An 18661-nucleotide genomic window follows, 5' to 3' on the forward strand; every position below is an offset into this window, starting at 1 on the left:
TGTGCATGAGCGGGGGGAGGGAAAAAAGATGGAGAGAGAATCCTCAAGCAGGCTCTCCACCTAGCACAGAGCCCAATGCAGGGCTCAATCCTAGAACCCTGACATCATGACCTGAGCTGAAATCGAGACTTGGCTGCTTAACCAACTGAGCCACCCACACACCACTAATGTAAGATGCATATTATGAAAACAGTAGGATTATGGATAAACCAAGGCAAATTTATTTTCCTACAAGGCCCAAATTATGCCACAGAAATAGCTGCTACTTACATGCTCTGGCATCCTTCTCCTTTAAAGCCCTTTACTATTTATATATCTCACTCAGACTAATTAACCATTCTATCTTTTTTTTCACTATTCTGTCTTATATCTCATCTTCTCTTGCCACTTCTTTGCCACATAAATCTTTTATCTTCACAAAATATTTTATTTCTGTCCTCTTGATTATTTCATGCATCTCAAATAACCTCACACACAATCATGCCTCTGTTTTCTCAAACACTCTACATAAATCATCTAAGGATATTTATTTTGTGACTTTCAGAAAAACTATCTTCTCAGATTACTCTCTTGGAGGCTCAGAATAGAAGTGGAGAGGCAGATAGAGAAGTCAGTGAGGTAAGTGATATGTTCTTAAAATAACCAGAATGTGAACTAGATCAAGAGGAGTTAGCTTCAAACATAAGCTTTTCTGCAATTTTCTAATGTTGACCAAGCATTACAATACCTAGAAAGTGAGATCTATTTTAAAAAGTCATAATGGTTATTATTTCCCGTTTAGTCTCATTTATTTGTGAATATTTGGATTTTTTTAAAAGGATTTTTAAAAGAAGCAAAGTACAAGCACAGTAGCCATTTATTTGGAATTTTCTTTTTTTTTTTTTTTTAATTTATTTATTTGTTAGAGAGAGAGCGAGCAAGCACAGGCAGACAGAATGGTAGGCAGAGGCAGAGGGAGAAGCAGGCTCCCTGCCGAGCAAGGAGCCCGATGTGGGACTCGATCCCAAGACGCTGGGATCATGACCTGAGCCGAAGGCAGCTGCTTAACCAATTGAGCCACCCAGGCGTCCCTATTTGGAATTTTCTAATCCATTTCTCAGACTGGGTTATTATTTATCTCAAATTCTTTACCATCTCAGAAAAGTTTCCCAGTGAGATTAGATAAAATCTCTAGTTCCCCTCCACTAAATTGGCATAGGTTCGTTTCGGGTTATATTAAAAAGGGAATTTTTGAAGATTGGTGCTTTTTATAACCTGAAAATTATTATAAGAAATATGTAGTTCTTTAATATTCTGTTGATTTAAGATTATTGTTAGCTGTATTGTGTTTAATTAGCTTTATTCTTCCAATCAAGAAGTCCATGATAGAGTCATAAATGGCCTTGAAGAATAATGTAACTTTTTAACAGAAGTATCTGCAAAAAAAAAAAAAAAAGCATCTTCTTAATTATTAGAGTTCTTCAGAGAGACATAATAGGGAGTATGTATATATGTAGAGAAAGATTTATTTTAAGGGAATTGGTTGATGCAGTTGTGGAAGCTGGCAAATCCAAAATCTACAGGGTAGGTGAGCCAGTAGGCTGGAGACCTAGGGAAGAGTGATAGTTTCAAGTCTGAAGGCAGTCTGCTGACAGAATTCCCTCTGGAAGTGGTCTTTTTTTGTTGTTGTTGTTAAAGCCTTCAGCTGATTGGATGAGGTCTAATTATATTATGGAGGGGTATTCTACTCAAACTCCACTGATTTAAATATTAATCTCACCTAAAAAATCTTCACAGAAGCATCTGGAATAATGTTTGACCAAGTATCTAGTATGCCCTAGCCAACTTGACAGTAAAATTAACCACTACACTTATATTCAGTATCTTTTGATGGGGCTACTTGGCAAAAGGAAACTAAATTTTGAAAGTTGTAGCATTATATGGATACTGGCAGAGGAAAATGAATCTTGTTTGGGCAAGCAGGTGCTTAATTTTTTAAGATGCTTAGCAGTAGTGTCTAGTGAAAGCAAGATAACTTAGATCAAAAAAAGAGGAACAGATAAGAAAGATGGTAATCTCTTAAGAAAAAGAAAATACCAGAAGGGAGAACAAATAAACAGAGAACAATGAAAAAGAAAGGGGGAGAAACACACACACGGAAATTGTGTTTGGTGCCCAGGATGATCCTTTGGGGTAAGAGAAAGTGGGTAGAAAATGTTCATAGAATGTGTAAGCTCAGCTGAAAGGGGACTACTATTAGCTGAAAAAGTAATGGCAGTAGCTGGGAAAAGCTAAGTTCTTTGGTTCTCTGTTCTCTCATTGTGGATAACATTGATTTTTTTTTCACTTGAGCCAAAAAGTTGATTGAATTTTATAGATATCCTAGAGCGCAGCAGAGGGTGTGACCAAGGGAAGGAGGAAAGTTAGTGAAGTGGCATGACAAAGAGAGGAAATAAGATACTTAAGGTGAGAGAGAGAACAAAAAAGGAGTTATATTGAAGTCTTCTGGCAGGAGTGATACCTTGACTGTATCAGGTCTTTAATGTATATAGGGATGGATAAAATAGGAATGTGACATGAAGAAATTATAAAGGAATTTTTTCTATGTGTTTCAATAGTGTGTTTAGTTTTAGTCTCCAGAAATTTGAGTATGAATAATGCAGAGAACAAAGAATTTTAAATGATTAAAAATAATGATCATGAAAAATGATAATCTTTCTTAAATAATTTTAAAATGATGGATGTTTTTTTTCAGTGGCTGAAAATGTTATCAACATAATAGCAAATACTCCTTGAATATTTGCTGTGTGCCAGCTTTTGCTAGTAGATGGCAGAGCTAAGATGTGAATTCAGGCAGTTGGGCTGCAGAACATGTACTCTTGGCCACTACATTATTTGACAGTCCTATGGGGTTTTTTTTTTTTCCTCATATCAAATTGAAATTTTTTTCTGGGAAAAAAAATGGTGCTATTAGCAAAGATGGATATTTTATTGTGTACACTGAACCTAAATTCATTTAGTAAAATTCTAATGAAATTTATCAGGAGATTCACGGATTTTGTTTCCCAGGAAGACAATTATAGAAATAATGTATATGGGTTGAGCAGTCTAACACAGTTATCTTTGTAATAATAATAGTATTTTGTCAAACAAGTCTGTAATTTCATACCCAACCCTCCACAGAACTCCTTTTTGATTATTTGATAGTGGTAATTTATCATAACCTACTTGTTTGATAATCTACTTATCTGGTAATGGCTATCTTATCTAATATTTTCCATTTCAGTGGATAGCTTAGGAAAAAGAATTATAACTTCCTTCTTGGTTTGTGATGAAACAAAATTTAATGCATTTCCTGCCTCTCTTTTATTTTTAAGTGCTTCTTAAGAGAAACACGTAGGAGTTTTAATCCAAAGAAAATAGTTTCCCAAGTAAGGGATATCCGGAAAAGGAGTTCCAGGTTACCATAAAGTCTGATGACTGTGGCTTGGCCTCAGTATAAGATTGACAGGGTACTCTCAGAGGTCCAGTTTGGGAAATAAAAACTGATTTTAAAAGGATTTAGCAGTTTTATGGTAGGAAGTTTGGACTAGTAAGTTGTAGATTTGAAAAAATGCATGAAATAGGAGTTTTTAGTAGACTTTTTCTTGTAAGACATCTGATTGAGGCTTTTCCTTTTTTTTTTTTTTTTTAAATAGATCAACATGGTTGATATTACCAGGCTCAATAGGAGCAGCCCTTCTGCCCAGGAGAGTGGACAGGATGTCCTAGACAACACATTTTCTCAGAAACATAAAGAACTGTCAGTTTTATTGTTGGAAATGAAAGAAGCTCAAGAAGAGATTGCATTTCTTAAGTTGCAGCTCCAGGGAAAAAAGGCTGAGGGGGTCCCTGAGGTCCCTGACCAGAAAGAAATGAAACAGACAGAGAGTGAAGGAATACCTACAGTTAGCGTGAAAATACTGCCTGAAGATACAGGGCAACATTTTCCCTCAATGCCATGTGAAGAAAGCAGTCTTCCAACAGTTGAAAAAGAAGAGCAGATGAGTACTAAATATCAAAATAGAACATCTGAGGAAATATCTTTGAATGACACAGGGATGGAATTAAAATCACCCGGGCAGGATGATGTTGATAAACCCCCTTCTGCTATACAGGGAATTTGTCAGTGTCACCAGGATGAATTGGAAAGGCTAAAAAGGCAAATTTCGGAGCTTGAGATAAACTTTCATAAAGCAGAAGAAATCTATGAAGAAAATTTAGATGAGAAGGCTAGGGAAATCAGCAACCTAACCCAGTTGATTGAAGAGTTTAGGAAAAATGCTGAAAACACCAACAGTGCATTCACTGCTTTGTCTGAAGAAAGAGAACAGCTTCTTTCTCAAGTGAAGGAACTTAGTGTGGTAACAGAACTGAGGGCTCAGGTACAACAACTGGAAGTGAACCTTGCAGAAGCAGAAAGGCAAAGAAGACTTGACTATGAAAGTCAGACGAATCATCACAATTTGCTTACTGAACAGATCCATAGTCTAAGCATAGAAGCCAAATCTAAAGATGTGAAAATTGAAGTTTTACAGAATGAACTGGATGACATACAGCTTCAGTTTTCTGAGCAGAGTACACTGGTGAAAAGCCTGCAAAGCCAGCTGCAGAAGAAGGAAAATGAAGTGCTTGAAGGAGTAGAACGCGTGAAGGATATCTCAAATAAGATGGAAGAACTTTCCCAGGCTCTTTCACAGAAGGAACTTGAAATAGCAAAAATGGATCAAATCTTATCAGAGAAAAAAAGAGATGTGGAAACCCTGCAACAAACCATCCTGGAGAAGGATCAGCAAGTGACAGAAATTAGCTTTAGTATGACTGAGAAAATGGTCCAGCTTAATGAAGAGAAGTTTTCTCTTGGGATTGAAATTAAGACTCTTAAGGAACAGCTGAACTTATTATCGAGAGCTGAAGAGGCAAAAAAAGAGCAGGTGGAAGAAGATAAAGAAGTTGTTTCTGGCCTTAAACAGAACTATGATGAGCTGAGCCCAGTAGGGCTCCTAAGTAAAGAAGAGCTTCAGCATGAATTAGACCTTGTGAAGAAAGAAAGTGAACAGAGAAAGAGAAAGCTCCAGGCAGCTCTTATTAACAGAAAGGAGCTTCTACAGAAAGTCAGTAGATTAGAAGAGGAATTGGCCAAAGTGAAAGATGAATCTATGAACGAGATCCCGCTCAATGAGCATAAGAGGGAAATGGAGGAAGATAAAGAAAGCAAAGAAGACTCAGAAAAATATGTGACTGCTAAGTGCCACGAAGTAGAAATTTCTTTAAAGCAGACAATATCTGAGAAAGAGGTGGAATTAGAGCTTATAAGGAAAGATTTAGAAGAAAAGGTAGCAGCTGAAGAACAGTTACAGGCTGTGATCAAACAGATGAGTCAAAACTTGCAAGAGAAGACAAACCAAATAGATTCGCTGCAAGCAGAAATCATTGAAAACCAAGCAGTTATCCAAAAATTAACCACAGGTAACAAGGATGTAGGTGATGGAGACTCAGCAGCGCCTGTAAAAGAAACAGTGGCGATCATTCCACCTGGTGCAGGTAGTGGAGAGCACTGGAAACCAGAACTGGAAGAAAAGATACTGGACTTAGAAAAAGAAAAGGAACAACTTCAAAAGAAGCTACAGGAAGTATTAACCTCTCGAAAGGCTATTCTACAAAAGGCACAGGAGAAAGAAAGACATCTTAGGGAGGAGCTGAAGCACCAGAAGGATGAGTATAATCGCTTACAAGAACAGTTCGATGAGCAGAGCAAGGAAAATGAAAACATTGGAGACCAGCTGAGACAACTCCAGATTCAAGTAAAGGCGTCTATAGACAGAAAACTCCTGGGCATTGACCAGCAGGATGCAGGCTCTCCCACTCCAAGTTTAAAAGAGCCTTTATTCAAAACCACAGAGCAGCAACCTGCTCAACTTGTTTCAGAGTCTGAGTTGCTTTCTCATCCAAGAGATGGAGATGCTCTGCAGAGCAGTAATTATGTTGCCCAGATTAAGACCCAGCTGAAAGAAATAGAGGCGGAGAAAGAGGAGTTGGAATTGAAGGTTAGTTCTGCAACAAATGAGCTTACTAAAAAATCAGAAGAGGTATTTCAGTTACAAGAACAGATAAATAAACAAGGTTTGGAAATCCAAAGTCTAAGGACAGCGTCCCTTGAAGCTGAAACTTATGCAGAAAGCCTGAGGCAGAAATTGGAAAGCAGTCAGCTAGAAATTGCTGGATTAGAACATCTAAGAGAATTGCAGCCTGAACTAGATGAACTGCAAAAACTTATAGGCAAAAAGGAAGAAGAAGTTAGATACCTTTCTGGACAGCTTAACGAGAAAGAGGAGGTGCTTACAAAAGTACAGACAGAGATAATGGAACAAGAGGATTTAATCAAGGCTCTTCGTACCCAGCTGGAAATGCAAGCCAAAGAACATGATGATAGGATAAAGCAGTTACAGGTGGAACTTTGTGAAATGAAGCAAAAGCCAGAAGAGACTGGAGAAGAAAGTAAAGCAAAGCAACAAATACAGAGGAAACTGCAAGCTGCCCTTATTTCCCGAAAAGAAGCACTAAAAGAAAACAAAGGTCTCCAAGAGGAGTTGTCTTTGGCAAGAGATACCATTGAACATCTCACTAAGTCTCTGGCAGACATGGAAAGCCAAGTTTCTACTCAAAATAAAGAAAAAGATATGTTCTTAGGAAAGTTAGCTCTTCTTCAGGAAGAAAGAGACAAGCTCATTACAGAAATGGACAGATCTTTAATGGAAAATCAAAGTCTCAATGGCTCTTGTGAAAGTCTGAAATTAGCTCTGGAGGATCTTACCGAAGATAAGGAAAAGTTAGTGAAGGAAATCGAATCTTTGAAATGTTCTAAGATTGCAGAAAGCACTGAGTGGCAAGAGAAACACAAAGAGTTACAAAAAGAGTATGAAGTTCTTCTGCAGTCTTACGAGAATGTCAGTAATGAGGCAGAAAGGATTCAGCATGTTGTGGAAACTGTAAGGCAGGAGAAACAAGAACTATACGGCAAGTTAAGAAACACAGAAGCAAACAAGAAAGAAGCAGAAAAGCAGTTGCAGGAAACTGAACAGGAAATGGAGGAAATGAAGGAAAAGATGAGAAAGTTTGCCAAATCTAAACAACAGAAAATCCTAGAACTGGAAGAAGAGAATGACCGGCTTAGAGCTGAGGTACAGTCTGGAGGAGGTGCATCTAATGATGGTGTGGAAGCACTTCTTTCTTCCAATTCCAACTTGAAAGAGGAAATAGAAAGGGTCAAAACAGAGTATAAAACCCTTTCTAAAGAGTTTGAGGCTTTAATGACTGAGAAGGACGCTCTAAGTGAAGAGGTTCAAGATTTGAAGCATCAAGTAGAAAGTGTTGTGTCCAAACAAGCTAGCCTAGAGGCCACTGAGAAATGGGATAACCAAAGGAATATCATTGAAGGGGCAACACAGTCTGTCCCAGGTGAGTCTAATGAGCAAGACTCTCGGAACATGAACACTGGGCCGGAAAATTCAGAATCCATTTTGTCAGAGAACAGTGCCAAGAAGCCTGATGAAGGTGAGAATGTCAGCTCACATGATGAAATTAATAACTATCTTCAGCAGATTGATCAGCTTAAAGAAAGAATTGCTGAGTTAGAGGAAGAGAAGCAGAAAGAAAGGGAATTTAGCCAGACTTTAGAAAATGAGAGAAGTACTTTACTTAGTCAAATATCAGCGAAGGATGGCGAACTAAAAATGCTTCAGGAAGAAGTAACCAGAATAAACCTATCAAATCAGCAAATACAAGAAGAACTTGCCAGAGTTACCAAGCTAAAGGAGACAGCAGAAGAAGAGAAAGATGATTTGGAAGAAAGGCTTATGAATCAATTAGCAGAACTTAATGGAAGCATTGGGAATTACTATCAGGATGTTACAGATGCCCAAATAAAAAATGAGCTACTAGAATCTGAAATGCAGAACCTTAAAAAGTGTGTGAGTGAATTGGAAGAAGAAAAGCAGCAGTTAGTCAAGGAGAAAACTAAGGTGGAATCAGAAATACGAAAGGAATATTTGGAGAAAATACAAGGTGCTCAGAAGGGACCCGGCAATAAAAGCCATGCGAAGGAACTACAGGAGCTCTTAAAAGAAAAACAGCAGGAAGTAAAACAGCTGCAGAAGGACTGCATCAGGTACCAAGAGAAAATTAGTGCTCTGGAGAGAACTGTTAAGGCCTTAGAATTTGTTCAGACCGAGTCTCAAAAAGATTTGGAAATAACCAAAGAAAATCTGGCTCAGGCCACCGAACACCGCAAGAAGGCAGAAGCAGAATTGGCTAGCTTCAAAGTTCTGCTAGATGACACTCAGAGTGAAGCAGCAAGGGTCCTAGCAGACAATCTCAAGTTGAAAAAGGAACTTCAGTCAAACAAAGAATCAGTTAAAAGCCAAATGAAACAAAAGGATGAAGATCTGGAGCGAAGACTGGAGCAGGTAGAAGAGAAACACCTGAAAGAGAAGAAGAACATGCAAGAGAAACTGGATGCTTTGCGTAGAGAAAAAGTCCACTTGGAAGAGACATTTGGAGAGATTCAGATTACTTTGAACAAGAAAGACAAGGAAGTTAAGCAGCTTCAGGAAAACTTGGACAGTACTGTGGCCCAGCTTGCAGCTTTCACAAAGAGCATGTCTTCCCTTCAGGATGATCGAGACAGGGTGATAGATGAAGCCAAGAAATGGGAGAGGAAATTCAGTGATGCTATTCAAACCAAAGAAGAAGAAATTAGACTCAAAGAGGAGAACTGCAGTGTTCTAAAGGATCAACTTAGGCAGATGTCCATGCACATGGAGGAATTGAAGATCAATATTTCCAGGTAAATGTGTAACTTTTTTGCTCTTCTAAATGTAACTGAAGGTAAAGAAGGCCTCTATTTAAACTATTTTTATGCCTTTTAATATTATGGGACTAACTTTGGCTTAAATTTCACTAGAAATTTTCCCTATATTCTGTCTCACTTCTGACTCTCTCTTTTTTTGTCAGTGACTTTTGGCTAATATTAAGGTGGAAAATCTATGCTTCTCTTCCCATCTTTCTATTGAGAGATCTCTTTGATTTCTCCCTTTCTTTTCATTTTCATTTCTACTACTGTGTCTGGATTTTTACTGTGGTACTCCCAAATGATTGTTTTAGCCTTATAAATGATGTCCTCTTTTCTCTTTCCCATATTCAACATCAATTCATACTGCATGAGAGCTGTTTTCCTCTAACTTCAATTTTATATCATTTTTCAAATTCAGGAACTGACAGTGAGCCCCATACTGGGCACTCCTCCACTTTTATTAGGATTGTTCTGCTTTGAGACAGGTTTCCTCATTGTCATACCAAGATTATTCCTTTAAGGAGCTAGACCTGAGCTTTTCTGGAGCAAAGTAAAGCAAAATAGGAGAAAGTACTGCTTTCTAGGGTCATGAAAGTACTGCTTTCTAGGGTCATGAAAGTACTGCTTTCATGTCACTAAAATTAGCAACATGGCTTTGGAGTTTTATGACCTAAATAACCTTAGGTTATTCATTGAATACCTCTTCATTGAAAGGATGAGCACCTTTAATTACAAGTACTGCTTCATCTTTAAATCTGAGTAATGTTGTATATGTCCCTTAGGCGTCAAATAGTGTTCCCTTGAAATCTGTGATTAATGACCTTCTCTCTTTTTTTCCAGGCTTGAACATGACAAGCAGATTTGGGAGTCCAAGGCCCAGACAGAGGTTCAGCTTCAACAGAAGGTCTGTGATACTCTGCAGGGGGAAAACAAAGAACTTTTGTCCCAGCTAGAAGAGACTCGACAACTCTACCACAGTTCTCAGAATGAATTAGTTAAGTTGGAATCAGAACTTAAGATTCTCAGAGACCAGTCAGCTGATTTAAATAACTCTTTAGAAAAATGTAAGGAAAACAAAGAAAACTTGGAAGGAATCATAAAGCGGCAAGAGGCTGATATCCAGAATTGTAAGTTCAGTTATGAACAGCTAGAGACAGATCTTCAGGCCTCCAGAGAACTGACCAGCAGGCTGCATGAAGAAATAAACATGAAAGAGCAGAAGATTATAAGCTTGCTTTCTGCCAAGGAACAGGCAGTCCAAGTAGCTGTTGCTGAACTACATCAGCAACATAATAAAGAAATTAAAGAATTGGAAAACCTGTTGTTGCAGGAGGAAGAGGAGAATGTTGTCTTAGAAGAGGAAAACAAAAAGGCTGTTGACAAAACCAACCAGCTTATGGAGGCACTGAAGGCCATCAAAAAGGAAAACTTGCAGCAGAAGGCTCAGTTGAATTCCTTTGTTAAATCCATGTCTTCTCTCCAGGATGACAGAGACCGCATCGTAGGTGACTACCAGCAGCTGGAAGAGCGACATCTCTCTGTCATCTTGGAAAAAGATCAACTCATCCAAGACGCTGCTGCTGAGAATAACAAGCTTAAAGAAGAAATTCGATGCTTGCGAAGCCATATGGATGATCTCAATTCTGAGAATGCCAAACTAGATGCAGAACTAATCCAATATAGAGAAGACCTGAACCAAGTGATATCAAGAAAGGACTGCCAGCAAAAGCAGCTCCTTGATGCTCAACTTCAGCAGAATAAGGAGCTGAAAAGTGAATGTGTCAAATTGGAAGAAAAACTAAAGGAGTCTGAGGAAGCAAAGGAGGATCTGCGGAGGTCCTCTCTTGCTCTAGAGGAGGAGAAACAAGGTTTGTCTAAAGAGATTGAGAGCTTAAATGTGTCTGTATCCCAACTAAAGAGACAATTGACAGCCTTGCAAGAAGAAGGAACTTTAGGAATATTTCAGGCCCAACTAAAAGTAAAAGAAGAAGAAGTACAGAGGTTAAGTACTATCCTTTTCTCCTCTCAGAAGAGAATTACAGAACTGGAAGAGGAATTGGTTCGTGTTCAGAAGGAGGCTGCCAAGAAGGTGGGTGAAATTGAAGATAAACTGAAGAAAGAATTGAAACATCTTCATCATGATGCAGGGATAATGCGAAACGAAACAGAAACCGCAGAAGAGAGAGTGGCAGAGCTGGCAAGAGATCTCGTGGAGATGGAACAGAAATTACTCTCGGTCACCAAAGAAAATAAAGATCTCACAGCACAAATCCAGTCTTTTGGAAGGTCTATGAATTCCCTACAAAACAGCAGAGATCGTGCCAATGAGGAGCTTGATGAACTGAAAAGGAAATACGATGCCAGTCTGAAGGAGCTGGCAGAGCTGAGAGAAGAACAGGGCCTCCTAAGCAGGGGAAGAGATGCTCCTGTTTCGAAAGTTGCCCTTTCTGTGAACTCCACTGAGGATAACAGCTTGCCTCACCTGGAGAAACTTAACCAACAGCTTCTGTCCAAAGATGAGCAACTGCTTCACTTGTCCTCACAACTAGAAGATTCTTACAACCAAGTGCAGTCCTTTTCCAAGGCTATGGCCAGTCTACAGAATGAGAGAGATCACCTGTTGAATGAACTGGAGAAATTCCGCAAGTCAGAGGAGGGGAAGCAGAGGTCTGCAGCCCAGCCTGCAACCAACCCGGCTGAAGTCCAGAGTTTAAAGAAAGCTATGTCATCACTCCAAAATGACAGAGACCGACTAGTGAGTGTCTGGTTCTCTTTCTGATCTTCATTTGAGAGATTTTGAGCTTTTCTTTAAAAATTTTTTCACTTCTTTAGGAAAAGACGAGCACATTCTCGCATACATGTATTATCTGGGCATTCTGGGACAGTATTATACATCCCACAGGTTTTATTTGGTCTTAGAGAGACACACAAACATTATTTAAATTACTTTAATTCTGCCAGTACCATTTAAAAACAATTACAGATTTTCTTTGCACAAAACTCTCCACGTTATAAAAGGACTAAAAGACGAGGTTGTTTTATGTATTTTGTACACACATATCAATATTTCCAGAATGTGTCACAGTTTAATTGAACTAAGGTATAGGGGTCATTCGGGGCCTTCTTACAGTGAGAGTTTAGCCTTAGGTCATCTGGTAGAATTATAGAGAGGACTCAGCTTATCTCATGTATAATTCAACCCTAATTTGTCACAAAAAAGTTAAATATACAAAGAGTTAATTTAAAGAAGTTCAGTACCCAACTTTTTTTCAATCTGAGAGAAAGATAAGGAGGATCTCTCATGCTAAAATTTTGCTTTTAGAAGGATCCAGTAGTTTAGTTCAGGTCTTTTTTTTTTTAAGAACCTCTGGGGTTTCAAGATATTCAGAAGCAAAACTGGAATTATTATAAGCCAAGCCAGGTTCTACTTTGTGAGGTTACTATCTTCACTTTCATGACAGTTCTTAACTCTTTTAAGGCCATGTACTTAGACCAAATAGGAAATAAATTGAGCTTCAAAAGGCTGGATTTTCCATTAAAAAGTGACCCATGTCCAGAATATGAAAATTCTAGTTTTTAAGAACAGCCTAAATAAAAAGATCATTGCCCCTAACTACAAATTCTTGTTCTAATTTTCTTTTTCAATGTAGGCAATGTGTTCATTCATATTACATTTGATATCCAGTATTTATAGATACCTTTTACACTTTTGTAATCTGAATAAAACCCCTCTTTTCAGCTGCGGTTTTGACAGCAATATAATGTGTACGTATTTATTTATATCTTAAAAATGGTTTCAGTTCAGCTGACTTTGTCCTGGGAGCTAACCCTTTTTTTTTTGTTGTTGCTTTCAGAATGCAAATGTAAAAGGTTTTCATCAGAACAGTATATACCTCAAAGATGTAGTATTTTATAGCTATCTAGGACTCGATTATCTTCAAAGTCAAAATCTTTTTCCCAGAAGCTATTAGGTTAGATTTTGAATTGACAAGGGTTCATTTAGTCAGTTGATTTACTCTTCTTATCTGTTCTAAACACTGGGGACAAAACTTGTTATCTCTCAACCCTTGCTATCTCTTAGCCTTTTCTGTTTCTCAGTCCCCATTCCACATTTTTGTCTGCTGGATATTTACAAGCCAAGTCAGCATATTTTTACTTATATATTTCTATAACCCATAGTAATGTTCCTCTGTTCTGTAAGGCTCATAGCTGGCTATGATTTTATTTCATTTATCATCAAGGTCTGTCACTTTATTCACAATGGGCCTCAATTATCTCTTTTCCTTTCCATCATCATTTAGGATGAGTTCTTAACACTGTACGTTTAACTGTTGTGGTACTGCTTCTTCCAATTTGTCATTTTCCAGTATATTTTTATATACCATTGCTGAATAAATCTGAAGCTCTGATTTCTTATTACTGTACTGCTCAAAAACCTTTAAAAATTGTATTATCTCTAGAATAGGCTTGGGATTCAAACCTCTTAGTCCGGCATTTGAGACCCTATAATTTGGTTAGGTCCTTCTTTCCAGCCTTCCTTGTTACTGCTCCCCTACTCATAACCTTCATTGCAGCCAAACTGATCTACTTATTATGCAGTAATCCTACCTGGTACTTCCACATTACCATCCTCTGAACCAAAATGTCCTCTCTATTTTCCTTTTTTGGGAAGATATTTCCCACTATTAAACATCTCCCTGGAGCTCAAACTTTCTGGTTACATTTCCAGACCACTTAATTATCTGTTACCTTCTGTACTTCTCTAGTACTTTCATTTGTCCCATATTGTCTTGATGTGTATATGTCTATATGTCTGTGTGTCTAAGTGTCATGTCTTACACTTGTTTGTATTTCCTATGATTTTAACATGGGAGGAATTAATTATGTGGTAGATAATCAATAATTGGTGACCATTCTCTATTTTTGTTGTTGTTACTGAAAACACTGTGGGGTTGTTTTGTTTGTTTTTTTTTTTTTTTCCCATTTTGTAAAACTGTCATATAGGGGAGTTCTGGAAACATTTCCTCTTACATCTGCCATAAATGAAAGCCAAGGCAGGGTTATAAATCACATCAAGGCCTGTCACTCTGACTTGGTGATACTACATATGAGGTCCAATACAGTCTACTGAGGCCCTTCTGCATACTTTTGGAATGTATTGTTAACTGGCCATCAACTCTTTTCCACATATCTTGTTCTCAGTCTGTGTCATGGGCATTGAAGTTTATAGTCTTTCAATTACTAGCTGCATGTATGATAAATACGGGAGCTTTCTTATGTGAACCACTGTCAGTTTGAACATGCAGCTTAGGCCAGCAGTTTATCACCTCTGCCTACACTACACTTCCTTTCCATCAGGACCACCCCAGAAATGATTGAGATCTGAAAAGGATTTCGCTTACTTTGATTCTCTTCTTTACTTAGTTATTCAGGGGGAAGTTTCTCCAAGTTTGAGGGTGCCAGGTGCAGAGAATTAGCCCTGGGGATTCTACTAGAGTGTCACAAACAACTCTGAAAACATTCTGTAGTTTTCATATCTGTTTGAACTTCCTTAGGACTTTCCCATAATCAAATAGATACTTAAGCAATTTCTATCTAAAGGGTAGAAAGCAAATCTCCAGAACTGCATTTATCTATATATATTTTGTTCTTTTTTAAAATTTGCTTTCAAATTCCAGTATAATTAATGTACAGTGTGACATTAGTTTCAGGTATTCAATATAGTGATTCAGGAATTCTGTACATTACTCAGTGCTCATCAGGTAAGTGTACTCTCAATCTCCTTCACCTATTTTTACCCCATTCCCCAGCCACCTCCCCTCTGGTAACCATCACTTTGTACTCTATATTTATAAAGAGTCTGTTTTTTTGCCTCTTTTTTTCTTTGATCATTTGTTTTGTTTCTTAAGTTCCACCTATGAAGAAAATTACATGGTATTTGTCTTTCTATGACTGACTTATTCCACTTAGTATCATATACTCTAGACCCATACAAATTGTTGCAAATAGTGAGATTTCATTCTTTTTTATGGATGGGTAATATTCCATTATATATATATGCACCACATCTTTTTTTTTTTTAAATTAAATTTTTTATTTATTTTCAGCGTAACAGTATTCATTGTTTTTTCACCACACCCAGTGCTCCATGCTATGCACCACATCTTTATCCATTCATCCATTGATGGACACCTGGGTTGCTTCTGTAGTTTAGCTATTGTAAATAATGCTGCTATAAACATAGGAATGCATATATCTTTTCTAATTAGTGTTTCTGTATTTTGGGGTTTAAGACCCAGTAGTGGAATTATTGGATCACATGGTAACTCTATTTTTAATTTTTTGAGGACCATCCATACTGTTTTCCACAGTGGATGCACCAGTTGCATCTAGTTGCATTCTCATCAACAGTGCACAAATGTTCCTTTTCCTCCATGTCTTTGCCAACACTTGTTGTTTCTCTTGTTTTTTATTTTAGCCATTCTGACAGGTGTGAGGTGATACCTCATTGTGGTTTTGATTTGCATTTTTCCAATGATTAGTAATGTTGGGTATTTTTTCACGTGTCTGTTGGCCATCTGTATGTCTTTTTTGGAAAAAAAAGGTCTGTTCATGTCTTCTGCCCATTTTTAAATTGGATTTTTTTTTTTTGGTGTTGAGTTTTATAAGTTTTTTGTGTATTTTAGATACTGATCCTTTAGTGGATATATCAATTACAAATATGTTCTCCCATTCAGTAGGTTGTCTTTTTTTGTTGATTGTTTCTTTTGCTATGCAGAAGCTTTTTATTTTGATGTGGTCCCACTGGTTTATTTTTGCTTTTGTCTCCCTTGACTTGGGAGACATATCTAGAAAAATGTTGCCAGGGCCAGTGTCAAAGAAATTACTGCCTGTGTTGTCTTCTAGGATTTTTATGGTTTCAGGTCTCACAATTAGGTCTTAAATTCATTTAGGACTTACTTTTGCGTATGGTGTAAGACAAGCCGTCCAGTTTCATTCTTTTGCATGTAGCTGTCCAGTTTCCCATTCCATTCCTATTGAAGAAACTTCTTTCCCACCACATATTCTTGCCTCATTTGTCTTATATTAATTGACCTATAACCGTGGGATTGTTTCTGGGCTCTCTGTTCTATTCCAGTGAGCTATATGTTTTTATGTCAGTACCATACTGTTTTGATTATTACAGCTTTGTAGTATAGCTTGAACTCTGGGTTAGTGATACCTCCATCCAATTTTGTTCTTTTTCAAGATTGCTTTGGCTGTTTGAGGTCTTTAGTGGTTGCACACAAATTTTAGGATTTTTTTTTTTTTTAGTTTTGTGAAAAATGTTATTGGCATTTTGATAAGGATTGTATTTGATTATAAAATTGACATTTTAATAATATTTGCTCTCCCAGTCCATGAGCATGTAGTACCTTTCCATTTTGTTTTTTTCTGTCACCAGTGTTTTATAGATTTTATAGATTTCAGAGTATAGGTTTTTCACCTCTTTGGTTAATTTTATTCTTAGGTATTTTACCATTTTTGGTTGTAGTTGTAAATGGAATTGTTTTATTAATATCTCTTTCTGTTGGTTCATTAAGTATATAGACATGCAACAGATTTCTGTCTATTGGTTTTTGTATCCTGTGAACTTACTGAATTCATTTATCAGTTCTTGGTGGCGTCTTTATGGTTTTCAAAATATTGAGTTTTCTTTCTTACCAGTTTGGATGCCTTTTCTTTTTCTTATCTGATGCTGTGGCTAGGACGTCCAATACCATGTTAAATAAAAGTGGTGAGAGAGAAAATCCTTGCATGGTTCCTGACCTCAGGGGAAAAGCTCTCAGTTTCTCCCACTGAGTATGTTGTTAGCTGTGGGTTTTCATATAAGGCCTTTATTATGTTGAGGTATATTCCCTCTAAACCTACTTTGTTGAAGGCTTTTATCATGAATGGATGCTGTACTTTGTCAAATACTTCTTCATTTATTGAAAAGATCATATGGTTCTTATAATTTCTTTTATTAAAGTGGTATATCATGTTGATTCATTTGTAAAAATTGAACCACCCTGCATCCCAGGAGTACATCCTACTGGATCACGGTGAATGATTTTTTAAATGTATTGTTGGATTTAGTTTGGCAATATTTTGTTGAGGATTTTTGCATCTTATGTTCATCAAGACTTGTTGACTGTAGTTCTCTTTTTTTAAGCGGAGTTTTTATCTGATTACGGAATAGGGTAATGCTAACCAATGACTTTGGGAGCTTTGCTTCCACTTCTACTTTTTGGAATAGTTTGAGATGAACAGGATTAACTTTTCTTCAAATGTTTGGTAGAATTCACTTGTGAAGTTGTCTTGTTTTTTGGGAGTTTGTTGATTACCAATTCAATTTCTTTGCTGGTTATCAGTGTGTTCAAATTTTCTGTCTTCCTGCTTCAGTTTTGGTAGGTTACGTTTCTACCAATTTATCCATTTCTTCTAGGTTGTTCAATTTGTAGACATACAATTTTTCATAATATTCTCTTAAAATCTTTGTATTCCTGTTGTGTCAGTTATTTCTCCTCTTTCATTTCTGATTTGGAGTCCCCCCCCCTTTTTCTCTTTTTTGATGAGTCTAGCCAACATTTTATCATTTCTGTTCATCTTTTCCAGGAACTGGCCCCTGCTTTCATTGATCTGTCCTACTGTATTTTTAGTTTCCATTTTGTTTATTTCTGTTCTAATTTACTATTTCCCTCCTACTCGTTTTGGGTTTTGTTTGTTCTTCTTTTTCTAGCTCCTTTGGCTCCTTTTCTTACTCCTTGAGGTAGGCCTGTATTGCTGTAAACTTCCCTCTTAGAACTGCTTTTGCTGCATCCCAAAGATTTTGGATTTGTTGTGTTTTCATTTTCATTTGTTTCGGTATATTGTTTGATTTTCTCTTTGATTTCTTAGTTGACCAATTCATTAGTAGCATGTCATATAATCTCCATGTATTTGTGTTTTTTTTTTCCCTTGGGGCAGATTTCTAGTTTTATAGCATTGTCAGAAAAGGTGCATGATATGACTTCTGTCATTTTGAATTCATTGAGACTGGTTTTGTGGCCTAACATGTGATCCTTTCTGGAGAATGCTCCATGTGCACTTGAAAAGAATGTGTATTCCCACTGTTTTAGGATGGAATGTTCTGAATATACCTGTTAGGTACATCTGGCCTAGTGTGTCATTCAAAGCCGCACTTGTTGATTTTCCTTTTTCCTTGTTGATTTTCTGTTTGGATGATCTATCCATTGATTTCAGTGGGGTGTTAGTCTCCTGCTGTTATTGTATTACTATCAATTACTTGTATGTTTGTTGTGAGCTGCTTTATCTATTTGGGTGCTTCCATGTTGGGTTCATAAAATATTTACAATTGTTACATATTGTTGGATTGTTCCCTTTATGATTATGTAATGTTCTTTTTTGTTTCTTGGTACTGTCTTTATTTTAAAGTCTATTTTGTTCACTGTAAGTACTGCTACCCTGGATTTCTCTTGAAATCCATTTGCATAAATGTTTCTCTATCCCCCTCATTTTCAATCTGCAGATGTCTTTAGGTTTGAAATGAGGGTCTTGCAGACAGCATCTAGATGGTCTTGCTTTTTTATCCATTCTGTCACCCTGTTTTTTGATTGGAGGATTTAGTTCATTTACATTCAAAGTAATTATTGATAGGTATGTACGTATTGCTATTTTGTTACTTGTTTTATAGTTGTTTTGTACATCTTCTCTGTTCCTTTCTTCTCATGCTCTCTTTTCTCATGGGTTGCTGGCTTTCTTTAATGATAT

At 37.2% G+C, this 18661-nt stretch overlaps 1 protein-coding gene across 1 annotated transcript in view; it reads left to right on the forward strand.

The window, feature by feature from the left end:
• GOLGB1 (golgin B1) overlaps positions 1-18661 on the forward strand; it is a 98631-nt gene that overhangs the window by 57105 nt on the left and 22865 nt on the right. Inside the window, exons 12-14 of the mRNA XM_080819093.1 lie at positions 545-618; positions 3678-8863; positions 9710-11624. Coding sequence (XP_080675219.1) covers positions 545-618; positions 3678-8863; positions 9710-11624 — 7175 coding nt within the window. The remainder of the gene's footprint in view (positions 1-544; positions 619-3677; positions 8864-9709; positions 11625-18661) is intronic.

The sequence above is a fragment of the Martes martes genome, assembly GCF_963455335.1.
Source record: "Martes martes genome assembly, chromosome: 1".
Classification (NCBI taxonomy): domain Eukaryota; kingdom Metazoa; phylum Chordata; class Mammalia; order Carnivora; family Mustelidae; genus Martes; species Martes martes.